This window comes from Denticeps clupeoides, chromosome 13 (assembly GCF_900700375.1).
Source record: "Denticeps clupeoides chromosome 13, fDenClu1.1, whole genome shotgun sequence".
NCBI lineage: Eukaryota > Metazoa > Chordata > Actinopteri > Clupeiformes > Denticipitidae > Denticeps > Denticeps clupeoides.
This window is the reverse complement of record NC_041719.1, coordinates 7036747-7050177: the sequence shown is the minus strand read 5'-3', so window position 1 is coordinate 7050177 and position 13431 is coordinate 7036747. Positions and strand designations below refer to the sequence as shown.

The 13431-nt window shown below is 44.5% G+C and overlaps 1 protein-coding gene across 23 annotated transcripts in view; it reads right to left on the bottom strand.

Annotated features, from left to right (window-relative positions):
• The window catches only part of ptprsa (protein tyrosine phosphatase receptor type Sa), a 159377-nt gene that overhangs the window by 34263 nt on the left and 111683 nt on the right, over positions 1-13431 (bottom strand). For 15 of the 23 annotated variants that reach the window (XM_029000494.1, XM_029000507.1, XM_029000497.1 and 12 more), the window contains 7 exons: positions 12716-12985; positions 11406-11987; positions 11130-11266; positions 10882-11026; positions 4421-4729; positions 1556-1749; positions 864-890 (listed from right to left, as the gene is read on the bottom strand). In XM_029000494.1, coding sequence (XP_028856327.1) covers positions 864-890; positions 1556-1749; positions 4421-4729; positions 10882-11026; positions 11130-11266; positions 11406-11987; positions 12716-12985 — 1664 coding nt within the window. The remainder of the gene's footprint in view (positions 1-863; positions 891-1555; positions 1750-4420; positions 4730-10881; positions 11027-11129; positions 11267-11405; positions 11988-12715; positions 12986-13431) is intronic. The other 8 variants (XM_029000504.1, XM_029000506.1, XM_029000512.1 and 5 more) reach the window with 2 other exon arrangements.

Here is a 13431-nt window from a genome sequence, read left to right as displayed (position 1 = left end):
ATGGAATTGTGTCTTCGCAGCCCAAATAGCTAATTAGAGCAAGCCAATAAACACTGTGACAAAGACCAGGCCTTTCGGAATAATGTGCTCAGGGCAGAAACATTGGAGATAAGAATTGCTCGGATTACTGATCGAGGTGCATTATCACATGACTGTGCATACTTCGAACTTAACAAATCATTACAATAATCAATGAATATACATGTTTTTTTTTCAAAAACACAATCACAATGGAGTCCTGCACTAAAAGAACACACACTAACATGACAAACTCCACACACAAGCAGGAAAAGGAGCCACAAAGTGCTGTGCTGATCATGCGCTGTGCCATCAATAGAGATGTGTGTAATATATGGGTGTTGGGATATGTAGCCATGATTGAAATATCGGATTGTGAGACATTATATAGCAAATTACCCATTATTAGTGCACAATATTCATATTTATCACTTCACTGATACAGAGTTTCAAATCTATGTAATGCATTTCGACATCTGTATCCCGAGGCTGCTATACTATATTGTTGTATTTAAGTTATAATAACAAAAATTTGATCACAGAAGTAATGATTTGATTGTTTTGCATTCATGTGTATTATGCAGTTATGTCTGTTCTGTGATTAGGGAATTTGAATTCAGTATAATTTGTTTTACTCATTATAATGAAAACTATTCATTATATGTTTCATAAGATATGTAGCTACCAATGCTGGCACTGGATAGATGTAATGGGAATATGGCTGGGAAGAGGTACTGGTGGAATGCTGGTGCCCGATTGGCTAGGCATGAGCAGCACAGCAGGCTTCAGGGCTTCGAGTGAGCATTCCCATTTCTGTGTTGCTTAAATCCAAGCAGCATACTCACATATTCGGCTGTCTCGTCCGTCTCCCACTACTCCCCCCCAACCAGAGGAGAGTACATGACAGACAGCCATTTACAAGAGAGGTAAAGAAAGAGAAGTAAAGAGTGAGAAGGAAGGGCAGTTGAGCAACACGAATGAAGGGAAATTTGAGGGGGGGTTAGAAGTAGGTCAACTCGTTCCCACCAGAGATCCCACAGACAGTCCAGGTTTCAGAGAGAGACGTGACATTTATAATGGTGTCTTTAACTGCCGAACGCTGCACTGTTATCTACATAAATATCTGAATGCAGCATGCTGCAAGGGCATGGTATGCATGCACTTTCTGGCCAAATTGTTTCCATTGTTCAGAAATCCAGATGCTACCTTTACTCTTGGTCAAGTCAAAACCATTGCTGGATTCAAAGCAGCCGTGTTAACATGCCTCATTTTGTCTATGCAACTCTGCCAAAAGGGGTAACGTAGAAAGGCAGACAAGGGCAGGGACTGCTGTTACAATTTTAGCTTAAACACATTGGCTATGGACAACAAAGGACAGACAAAAAAAGACAGTCATTAGGCCTAAAATACACCCCTGTCCAGTCAGAGGTGGACGTTTAGGTGATGGAGTGAGGGTGCTTTGCGCTGCAGGAGAGCTGCTATATTTGTCAGGGTGAGAGCCGTAGGGCCCCTGATGGCTGGTCGGGCCGCGACGTACCTGAGCGTCAGCCAGCATGACGTCCTTGATGAGGGGCAGGCCACGCGACTCGCCATTCTCCACACGCACATAGTGCACCTGGTAACCACGGATCTGGCCGTTCTGCCGCCCTGGCAACAGCGAGCGCCACATGACCTTGATGGCCGTGGAGTTCAGCACCTCCACTTCCACACGGCGAGGGGGTGCCCCAGGGACTACAAGAGGAAGAGATATGCAGAGTTAAGGCAGTGGCTCAAAAAAAAAAAAAATTCTCTCAGGCTGTAACACATTATTTCAGATTTTTAATTTTCTGTTCTTCTAAGTAGTTACCTGTTCACCTCAAAACTGTACCCACAAGTTAGTTATTTTATTTATTTATGTAATTTTAAAACACAAAAAATGAAGGTGTTTGCATGCTAACTAGACAGTATGTCTTGTAATACCCTTTATAGACCACAAGAGGCAATAATGAGTCTTGCAACCACTCTGCTTTCCCTGACTCCTGACAATACTTTTGATGGAAATTGTACTTTTTTTAATTTGGTGATTTTAAAAAGATTGCCAGAAGTGAGATGTTTTATAGGAGCCTCCCTATTTTAATTTAAGTCACCAGGAGACTGAATCAAAAAATTTCGCTCCATTAAACATTTTTAAATTGTGCAAACTGACACTGCTGATTAGTAGAAGACAGTAATTACAGTTAATCAGTTGTTTATTTTTTTGGTTAATCCACACTTTTCCTTCACACAACAATCTGCACGTGTGATTGCAAAGTGCGACAGATTTACAATGCAAGACGTAAGGTGGTACGAAATAAACTCATTACCATCATGTCATATGGTGTACGATAAGTGGAACTAATTAACACCTAATTGTTTTTTTCTGCCTCATTATAAATAAACAAATAAATAAATAAATCAAGGACGTAGCAAAGACAAGGACTTTTGAGGAACCTTGGAAATCTGATTCTTTAATCCGACTCCCCGCCCACACTCGGAAGAAACATTCCTCTCCCCTCTCTCAGTCTGCCCTGTATCCTCCTGCAGCTCTAAAGTGCGACCCAATCCTTCTGTGTCTACAGTGCAATACTCTCCCATGAGGGTATTTCTCCTTCAGAGCTCTCTCCGAGAAACTCAGACAGAGGGCAAAATCTTCCTCGCATCTTTAAGGGAAGACCTTTACAGCGCAGGGTTAGCCGGCCACCCATTTGTCTCAGCACTCAAATACCTATTTGATGGAGGCTTTTCCAGGCACACAGAGGAGCCAGTGAAATGAGATTTCCCAGCGGAGGCCTGGGCACTGTGACCCACAGCTGACCTACAGCTCTCAGCTGCCCCATCTCCAGCTAACACCACCGGGCCCAAGATCCAACTGCCCACACATCCATCACTACAGAGACCCCTGCCAGCTCTTGGTGAGAGGAAGGAAAACCCAGGCCAAGAAGTGCCGGAGAGAATTTACTGGGTTTCTTATTGATTAGCAGCTTGTCTCCTAAACAGAAGCTGTCAGGGAGCGAGAGAGAGAGACAGAGAGCGAGTGGAAGAGAGATGATGGGGGAAGGGGGCCATAACCAGGGGATGTTTCACAGATTTCTCACCGACACGGACATCTCCTGATATCATCTCTGCTATCATGTACAGCTGCCTGACCTGTAATGAACACGGCCGTCTTGCGATTTATACTGACAAACGATTAGGTCAGATACTAAAGCCATACTAGTGAAGCAATATGACTGATTTAAAAAAAAACTAACCAGACCTCCTTGATATTATATAAAAATAGCAGGTAACACACTTGAATATGAACCAGAAGACTCAGAAGTCACAGATTCAAACCCCACTTACTACCATTGTGTCCATAAGCAAGACACTTAACCCTCAGTTGTTCCAGAGGGCCGTTTCCTGTAACTACTGGGTGATAAACAGAAAACTATTTAGAAGGACAATATGTCAAATTTGATCAGGTTTAATGTGGTGTGGAATCATTTGTATTTGGAGACCACAAGGGTTTAAAATATTTAAAATACAGTACGTTACCACAATCACACCTAGTGGTGCTTCCTTTATGACACCAAATGCAGACAAGACTTATTGATGCCTACATTTCTATCTGCAAAATGTATGATTATTGATACAAGAGTCAAATGGTGCACCACAGACGTTAATATACTGTAGGTTCATATGCAACTACCTTTGAAAGAACCCCAAATATATATTTTGGATGGTGCACATCCTACCAAATTACTACATGATCAGTACATGATTACTACATGATCAGTGAACCTTACCACAGTAAAATTGATGGCTTGTGATGGATGAACAACTTCTATACTGCTCTCCCTTTAATTTCTCACCCACCATGTTGATAAGCATCCACAATGAAAGTATGTACCCTAAAAATATCATTACCACCGCAGTGGAGCAAGGAGACGAGAGCAACTGGCATTTTAAGTTATAGTGCGGAAAAATAAACCCCACTACCATAGGTTTACTGATGCATTACACGCCGCGGCTTTAGTTTATGAGACCAACATCCTCTCCAGTGCAGCAGATACATATTATGTTTACAGAGCACTGTGCTTCCTGGAAGTAATGTTCTTTTACTGTCTCTAACACACTACAGGGTATTAAGCGCTTTACTGTCTCTACCGTCAGCAGGATCTGGCCGAACAGAACAGGCGGGTTGCTTTGGAAACTACCTTATTTCTGCAGTGCACTTATCCACAACTAGCTTTGCTCATGTGCTTATATTTCGGTGCTCCTTTGCGTCATTAGCATTTTATGTATGTATACGTAATTACTTGATTGTAGTATAAAGTATAATGAGTACATCCTGTAGAGTTCTGCATGAAAATTCAAGGCTATCTAAGAAGGACAGACTAATTACCATCCTCGTCGGTGCGGCACATGAGGGGCTCGCTCATGGGCCCTGGGCCGATGGCAGTAAAGGCGGCCACGCTCACAGTGTACTGGGTCCACTTCTCCAGCCGCTGCAGGACCAGCTGACCAGTGGTGGGGGAAATGTCGGACTCCTCCATGAGCTCTGCGCCGGGCTCAGCTCCCACCACCTGGTAGCGCACAATATACCCCGCCAGGTCGCCATTTTGGCTCTCTGCAGGCGGGGGGCGCCAACTTACCAGCAGGGTGGTGGAGCTGGAGCTGCTGCACTTAATGTCTTGAGGGGGGGCGGAGGGCTCTGGGCAGTGGGAGGAGCAAGAGGAGAAAGGGGGGGGAGGGAAGAAGAGGAGGAGGAAGACAGGAGGAGGGGGAGGAATAGGTGAAAAACAAACGAACAAAAAAAAAGATGGGAGAGAAAAAGAAAATGATAAAAGGGAAAACAAACGAAACAAGCCAAGACGACACCGAAAGGGACCAAAACAGAAATACGGCTTTAAAAAAATTAATTTAAAAGGGCAAATGCAAAACTGAAAAAAAAGGACAAAGCATGCCCGCATGCAATGGAGCTGTGTAGGGTGGGCTGCGCACATGGCCTCTTAACACCTCAACACCTCACACACTGTTCTGCACACACTGACTAGCACATCCTGTCTTCAGTTAAAACTCATAACAGAAGTAATTTAAATGTGTGACTTTGCACTTGTCCAGACCTGCTCACTAACACTCCAGTGTGTACTGATTAGGGGACTGTCCCCCTCTTCTCTGATGATGTAATACGTAGCCCAACTAGATTCATGGTTTTTAATAAGATTGTTTTTATGGTTTGATCACAATTCTTATGACTTTTTGTGACGTCTTGACTTGACAGGATATCTATGGCATTTTTGGAAATGAGGCCACGTTTAAAACTGGCCTTGGTTCATACTACGTGCTTACGTAGTGGGTGCATGCTGTACCTATTTACTTCGTTTACAATAAAATTAGAAAATGGCCAGCCTGTATCAATGTGACTATGCTCTCTATTTACTGACTGTCCAATTTAACAATTTAAATGTATTCAACAATGTTCCTGAGGCTGGCAGCGCCATTACTATTTTCTTTGAATGTGAAGGTAAATAACCTGAAATTGAGTGTATTCTACAGAGACCAACTTAATGAATGAAAACTTCAACACAACACATCATCATTCCAAAAGAAGGGACTTCTGCAAGAAAGTTAAAACTAATACAAATGATAAATGACAAGGATCTGGAAAAAGAAGGCCTCTGTAAAGTAAACAAACTCAAAAAAATAAAGATGTATTAGGATCAACTCATACAATACATGAAAAACAGAAAGAAAATGCAAAGGCATTAAACGCATTACAGCTAAAAATAAATAGATAAATAAAATGACATAGGCATCTTCTGCATGATACGTACCTGGCATCCATCAAACACTAAACTCTACAGACTTTCTTACTGCAAGCACCCGGCTGCTGGGGAAGAAACCTCCCTGAGCCGTTGGGATCCAGCGCGCTCCCTCTTAAAAAAATGCTTTGCAAACACAGAATGTGTCCATCTACGTCTATCTACTTCCCAAACAACTGCATAAAGAAAGATTTCTTATGACCCCTTGTCTGATGTTCTGATATATATCTGGAGGGAGAGGGCTGGCCCAGTGCTTTAACCAGGACTGCACTATATACTCCTTTTATGGGCCTGAGGGTCCACAGCATGGAGAGCGAGAGAGGCGGGGTTTGGTTTGGGGTGGCCAAGGCCTCTGGCACGTCTAAGAGTCCCATTCTGTACCAGTCCCTTTACTGTGTTTCATACAGAGGTTTGTGTGGGAAGAGGGCTCTGATGTGTGTTAGGTGAATCTCATCATGCGTCTGGCTGTTCAGACCATTCATTAATCTCAATGCCTTGGTGACCAGTCCACTGATTCCTCCAGAAGGGTGGAGGCCATTCATCAGGGTCCTTCCTGTTGCGTAATTCCTGTTCCCTTTATTTTCCTGCGAAATGGGCTTATTTACACACGGCTTTAGTGGATTTCCCTCTTCTCTGCCAAATTGTGTTTGCCAGAGCTCTAAATGTCAGGACTGATTGTCCATTGCTCCATCACAGAGCGGCGAACAGCCACTGATATCTGACAATGGCCGAGCTGTATCGGTGCAGATAGGCCCTGAGCCCAGATAACACGAAAGACGATTGCCGGACCTAATCTGCTGTCTGTTTACAGCAGCAACTGAAGTGCTATAGATTATGGATGCCTATCACTGTAACGTCTAATGACAACTTCAGGGCCAGCTTTCCTAGCAGCTGCCTCCCACTGGTCAAGTGCCATGGCCTTGTGAAGGGATCCGAGCGCATCATCTAAATCCATCTCCCATTTTTCATTTGTTGAACAAGCTGACGTTAATCCACACTGAAAAAAAAATAGGTAAATTGATTGGATTTTTCTAACTGTCAGTGTCAAAAGGCAGGTCATTTGTCATAATTAAAGAATTAATCACTGCAGCAAATGCCCATGCTAATTCTCGAATGTACCTAAAAAGCTACAAGCAATCATTGTAAGTGGGTGGTGATTGTAGTGGTGTGTGTGTGTGTGTGTGTGTGTGTGGGGGGGGGGGGGGGGGGGGGGGGGGGGGGACAAAACTGATTGTCTGATCAAGGGTTCTTTGACTCGATGAAATGGGATTCTTAACTGCCACCCTTGTTTAAATATCCTGCTTCCACAGCAAACCCTGCACCACTGGTCATGGACTCATGCTCCTTCTCCACATGCGTGGACCCTCCTTGGCCATGTCTGAACAGGACCATCACTGTCTCAACTTTGTCTCAGCACACTGGGCATCCATGTGAGGCCTGTACTGCCCACCAGCTTCCGACACTAAGGCCTCCATACTAGAAGATCAAAGCCAATTTGAGCTTACATCAGAAGCCCTCAAAGAACAGAATTGGTGGGGGTTCTGGTCAATTAATCTCAATGACTGAGGGTGTTGGGGGCTGAAGACCTGTGGGAAGTGGGTGGTGGGAGACGGTCCCCCTGGAGCTCAAGATGTGTTAAACGTTCCACAAACTCAAAAGCCTGAACACACTTGCACAGGAATACTGGATCGAAAAGTAACAAGAACTGACTTTTATTTCACTTTCTCTTGTTCATAAAGGAGTCCAGGCTGCCAGGCATTGTGGGATACTTGGAACACCGCCGTAGTCTAAGCTGAAGTACGTTGGAGTAGGCAAGGTTGAAGCCAATGGATAATTGTGATGCACGAGGGTGCATGCTCCTAGTTGTGTTGGTTTAAGAACTGTGACGACGTTTTGTGAACATAATTGAATTTATAGCTTTAGGGGACCACAGTGTTTTTTTTTTCATTTCTCTGCACAGCGGCAAACTGCAACCTTCACCTGTGTGTGTTTCCTTTGTTTCCCTTTTTAAGGGACACGCACCACTGAGCTTCTGGAGCTGGACAGATTTGTCTTCAGCTCGTTTCGCAGAGTGCCAGGGTGAACATGTTTGCGGTGCTTGTCAGCCGCTAAAAAGCTCGTTTCCACCTGCGCTGCTTGGCTGGGTCTCACTGTTGCCGCCAGGCACTCGCCGGGGCTCCCTTCCGCAGATGTGAAATTTGAACAACCTGCGCGAAGCGGCGAGGAGAATTCCCCAGGGTGACGACATTTGACCGGGGCCGTCTCCACTCCGAACAGCCATGCGCGAGGCACAACTTTATTGTGTGACAGAGGGGGCCGTGTTTAACCCGATTCCGAGAGCCGGGAATATTGGGGCTTTTTCAACTACGGATTGGGGTGGAATAATGCAAAATTTTGCACTACAGTGTACAAAACACTCCCAGTCCCCGGCAGACTGGACTCCTTAGAAAGACTTACCTCCTGGGCATCCACAAGATAGTGTTTGTGTGTGAGGGTGAAAAGTGTGTAGAGGTTAGCACTGACTTTCTGACTTCTCTGCCATTCATCTCCCTGACCTTCCTCTGAGGAGAAGGCTGCAGTGTGCTGACCTCTGTTTAAGGGAGGGCTCCAGAGGCCACCATGAATGGCTCTTTCAGAACTGCAGACAGGCCAAGGGGGAAGCCTCATCAGTGCATAATAGCACCGATGGACACATATGGGCCCTCGTTCAGTCCTTCTCCTCATTAGAGGGGACAAAACCGCAAAGATACTTACTCTCACCTTCATTTTAACTGATTTATATCTGTATTGCTAAATTATGTGACTGCTAGTGGTGCTGCTGATGGTCACATTTATGTTAAAATAAAATAAAACCCAAATGCAAGGCTAAAAAAGTTGTGGTCCTGAAGGGATTTGAGTCTTATGTGATTAAAAAAGGAACCCAAATCCAAAACAACTCAAAGACAGCTAATCAACTGAACAAAAAAAAAAAAGGAAACAAGCTGTGTGACACCAAAGCCATTCCAAGGAAATTTAGATTGTTTCAGTTCAAAGGGAAACAAGTGAATGAAAGAAAATAGATAATTAGAACGATAGATAGATAGAGAGATAGATAGAGAGAGAGAGTGTGAAGCACTCAGCTTGTAGCTTACCATTCATAAAAACAAATCAAGACAGACATTTAAAAGGACACATGGGCACGTGTACAGGGGTGGCATTCACAGGTGGAATACATGGACATACACAGGAGAGGTCATGCCTGTTATCGCCAGTGACTGGGTTTCCACAGCGCCCCAGTGTGACAGGAGAAGGGTGCTGCATGCAGCTGGTGATTGCTCACTCTCAACTTCTGTGTCTGTGTAAGAGCTGACCCCGGCATCAAGCAAAGAAAGAGCCCCAGTCCCACCAATCAAAGCCCAACCCACTGGAGCCAGGTAAAATACAGAGTTAACAAAAGCTGAATTGGTAGAAACAGAAAATGTGTTAAAGAAAGTCTCACTGCCATGGCTTCCTTTAACTTGCCAAAATGACCCTAGTTTAGCAATTAACCAGTTAAAACCCATGTAGCATTATACACATTCTTAATACATTTTATTTAGACAGTGACTACATGGGTTGGGTGCTAGAGATGTTATTAATAGAGGACAGTGAGGCAGCGTGCTAATATTTGCACAATATGCCCAGCATAGTGAGAATGAAAATGAAAAGTGTATCATCGCAGCAGTCAGTGGATTCCCCTTTAAGAACAGGATGTTCACAAACAGGGAAGAAAAATACATGGGAGCTTCTGAATTTCCTGCAGGATTAAATGTTACATTTTTCAAACAAAATGCGCCGAGGTGCCGATGCGTTCAATCTTGAGAAAGCCGTGAGCGTGCTCAGCACAAGCTGAATTTTTGATGGCCCCGACGCACAGACCAAATCATGATGTCACTTCTGCAAGCGGATATTCTTAGGCGGCACGAGATAAATAATTCAGTAGCACTTCTGCTGCAAGCCAGCGTGAATATACGCAAGCTAATCTATGGGAGAAGGGCCCAGCAAGGGGCCATAACCGCTCCAGTGACCCCTGACGGGGCTGCCCCGCTGTCCTACGGCTAACACTAATCCCCGAAAGCGCCGGCTTGGACCGGAGAGGTGCGTGGGGAGCCATGGCAGTTTCCAGAATCAATGACATTTTGTGTGTTCCAGTCACAAGGAAAAAAAGTGCTCTTGTTGCTGACAAATGAAAAAAGAAATTTGAACCGAACAACAAAGAAGAAGAGGAAAAAGAAAACTAGAAAACATAAAAAAAAAAAAAAAAATCTGCACCGCGCCCATCTGGAATCGACGTGTCCACATTGATTTGTTTTGTTTCACATGTAGTATCCAGCATAGCATACACAGAGTGACAAAAAACAGAAACTAAGGAGAAAACAGTAAAATGAAAAAAGAAAAGGAGGTATCACATCAACAGCCAGTGACACCGCTTGAGCGAGGCTCTGAAGCCATTAAACTAAACTAACAGCCTCTACTCTTTTCCCAAACAGTGCAGCACATGAGACATGAAGGGGGAAAACAGAAACTAGCCACTGCAAAAGCGGCACATTTGGACTCATTTCCCTGTGGTTGCAAATGTAGAGGGGAAAACATCAGTCATTGCATAGAACACTCATTACAAACAGGAAGCAGTAACATGGCAGCACACACAGTGATCAGAGGGGTTTCCTGAGAAGCCATAGCCCAGAGCCAATGCCGCAGCAGCATTCGCGGCTCAGAGATAAAGCTACTCGTTCCCAGGAAATGCAGACATGGCTCTCCTGTGCCGTAAAACCACTCAATCATACCCGTATGTTTTTTACGGCACTTTCTATAGCCCTGTAATAACGATGATTACTTGAAAAAAGGACTTTTCAAAGCACAACCTCTTCATTGAGCCACCCAGGAGACCCCAGCTGTGAGTTAACCCATATTCTAGCCTAAGAAAGGTACACACACATACACACAGTTCTCAGCCTGCTAGACCCCGTAGAACAAGCATGGCCGGTGAGTCGAAAAATATGAAAGTAAAAACATCACATACTGGCTTGAGCGCTTTTCTGGGAGATCTCATTGGTGAAGGCTCCGATGCCCTTGTTGGAGATGGCAGCCAGAGAGAAGAAGTACTCTGTGTTGGGCTTCAGGCCCTCCACAATAAAGGAAGAGGATGGACCAAACTTTTTAGTGACCTAGGTGATAGGACATTATACAGTGAGTCAATGGGTTGGGAATGATCAAGGGTCCACAATATAAGACTTGGGCAGTATTCATACTTTCATACCCTATACTTACCTCAGTGCCTTTGGCACCTTCTCTGTAGCGTAACTCATAGCTGATGATTCCCTCCTTGTCAAAGGCAGGCTCCCAGGTCAGCTCCATGCTTGTGTCTGACACCGTACCAACTTGGAACTTTGTGGGCTGACCAGGAACTAGAAGAAACCCGAGGCATTTAATAATCACATTTTTATAGAAATTTCCCCCAAGGTCGCACATTTTTCAACAGGATCTTAGCTGACTTTTTTATTTGTGTGAGAAAGACAGACCATATATAAATTATAACAAACTGACCTCCCAGTTGCATTTTGACCTGGATGGGATCTGATGGCGGCCCATCCCCAACTGAGGTGAAAGCCAGGACTCGGATGGTGTAGGTCTCAGAGGCCACAAGGCTCTGGATGGTGGTGATCACGCTATCCTGCACATTGTGGATCTGCCACAGGCTCATGGGCTGGCTGTCATCCATGGTGTAGTAAACCCGATACCCTTTGATCTGCCCGTTGGGTTCCTCCGGCTCATCCCATCGCACCATCATGGTGTTCTGAGAGATAATTCGCGCTTGGATGTTCCTGGGTGGGCTTGCCGGCGCCTGCTCTCCTGTGCGAGCCTCCACCGGCTCACTGGGAGGTCCCTGACCAATGGTGTTAACAGCTGACACTCGAATCTCATACTCTGTGTTGGGAGAGAGGCCACCGATGCTGTAACGGGTAGTAGTAATGCTGTCCATCGTCTCAAACTTGCTATCGGGGGTCTTGGCTCGGTACTGTATGATATAATATGTCACTGGGTCTGGGTTGCCACTGTCCCAGGTGATGGTGACACTAGTGGCCGTAGTCTCTGTAACCACTGGGGTCCCTGGTGGTTTTGGCAGGGCTGTGAAAGAATGATAATGTTGTTATCAACCTATCCTATCTTACCAATAAAGCTAATAATTCACCTAGAAATGTAGACCTTTAAATTCGACCGTTACAGTACTGATTAGAGCTGTAAATCTTGGCCCGCGCCCAACCTCATTTTAGTCATGCTTGGGTCGGGTCGAGTTAAATTTGCTAACCTTTTATGGTCTATAGTACTTATCCTTTCCATATGATTCGCTGCTTTTAAATGTGTTTTGGTCATTGGTAAAAATGTTTTGCATGTTGTAAATAGATTTTTATTAAATGTTTCTTTTATGAAATGTGTATTTGATTTGCAATTCTCTACCACCATGGTCAGGTGATGTATTTTAATTACAACGAGAGAGATGAGGAAACCCGGTCATTTCCCCACACATTTCCTTTCCTAGTATAGCACTCGAAGCACATGCAAAGAAAGCCGGCCTTTCTAAAAAGTGCCACTTTTGATTGGTTGACTTTTAATACCTGATTACAGTCCTGGTACTACTGAAAAATACGGTTTACCCTAGTGTGATCTCTGCCATTAGTGAAGGAATTTAATCTAAACAAATTAATGTCCTTAGCTGGGTAATTCCAATTTGGAAAGCTCCAATGATCTAACAAAATCTGCACCCAACTAAATTTGTTCATGCTTGGAATACTTCAAGTTGGAGGAGCAACAAGTTGTCCACACTGAAGCTCCTGAGGGGAAAACCTTAGCCTTACACTTGACGGTGATCTGGGCCACAGCTTCAATGATGCCCAGGCTGCTCATGGCCACGCAGGTATAGTTGGCGGACTCTCGAATGCTGTTGAGCTCGAGAACATTCCGGCCCACTGGCATCTCGTCCTCGGGTGTCAGGTCCTCGGAGTTCAGCATCCACTTGACGTAGGGCATGGGTGAGCCCACTGCCACGCAGGTGATGTTGACGCTGCCACCAGGCATGATCTCATGGTTGGTTGGTAAAATGGAGAAGCGAGGAGGCACGCGGCGGACTGAGGGAGCGAAGGAGGAACGAAAGACAAGAGAAAGGTAACAAGACAGGCCGATGAAAATGAGTCCTTCTTTAGAACCAGATCACAGTCTAAAGAAAGGACAACAAATGGCAAAATGATACCAAAAAACACAACTAAAGGAAATCTACATTTCGATTTTTCTTTTTGGAACTTAAACCAAAACAGTGATGAGAGAAATAAAACTGTTCACCAACAATAGATTGACATTAAAGCAACAATTCATGGCAACAAGGTTCCATTGACCAAAAAATTTGACCCATCACGCACATTTATTGGCACAAAAATCTATTATGAGTTTCTCATCTTTTGAGAACTGAACTGCTGCACATTAAACCTTTGTCTGACTCTCATTCTCTCACTTTCTGTCTTTATCCATCTACACGACAGTCAGTCTCATGATGCTTGAGCTTTCTGATCTCCAAGCT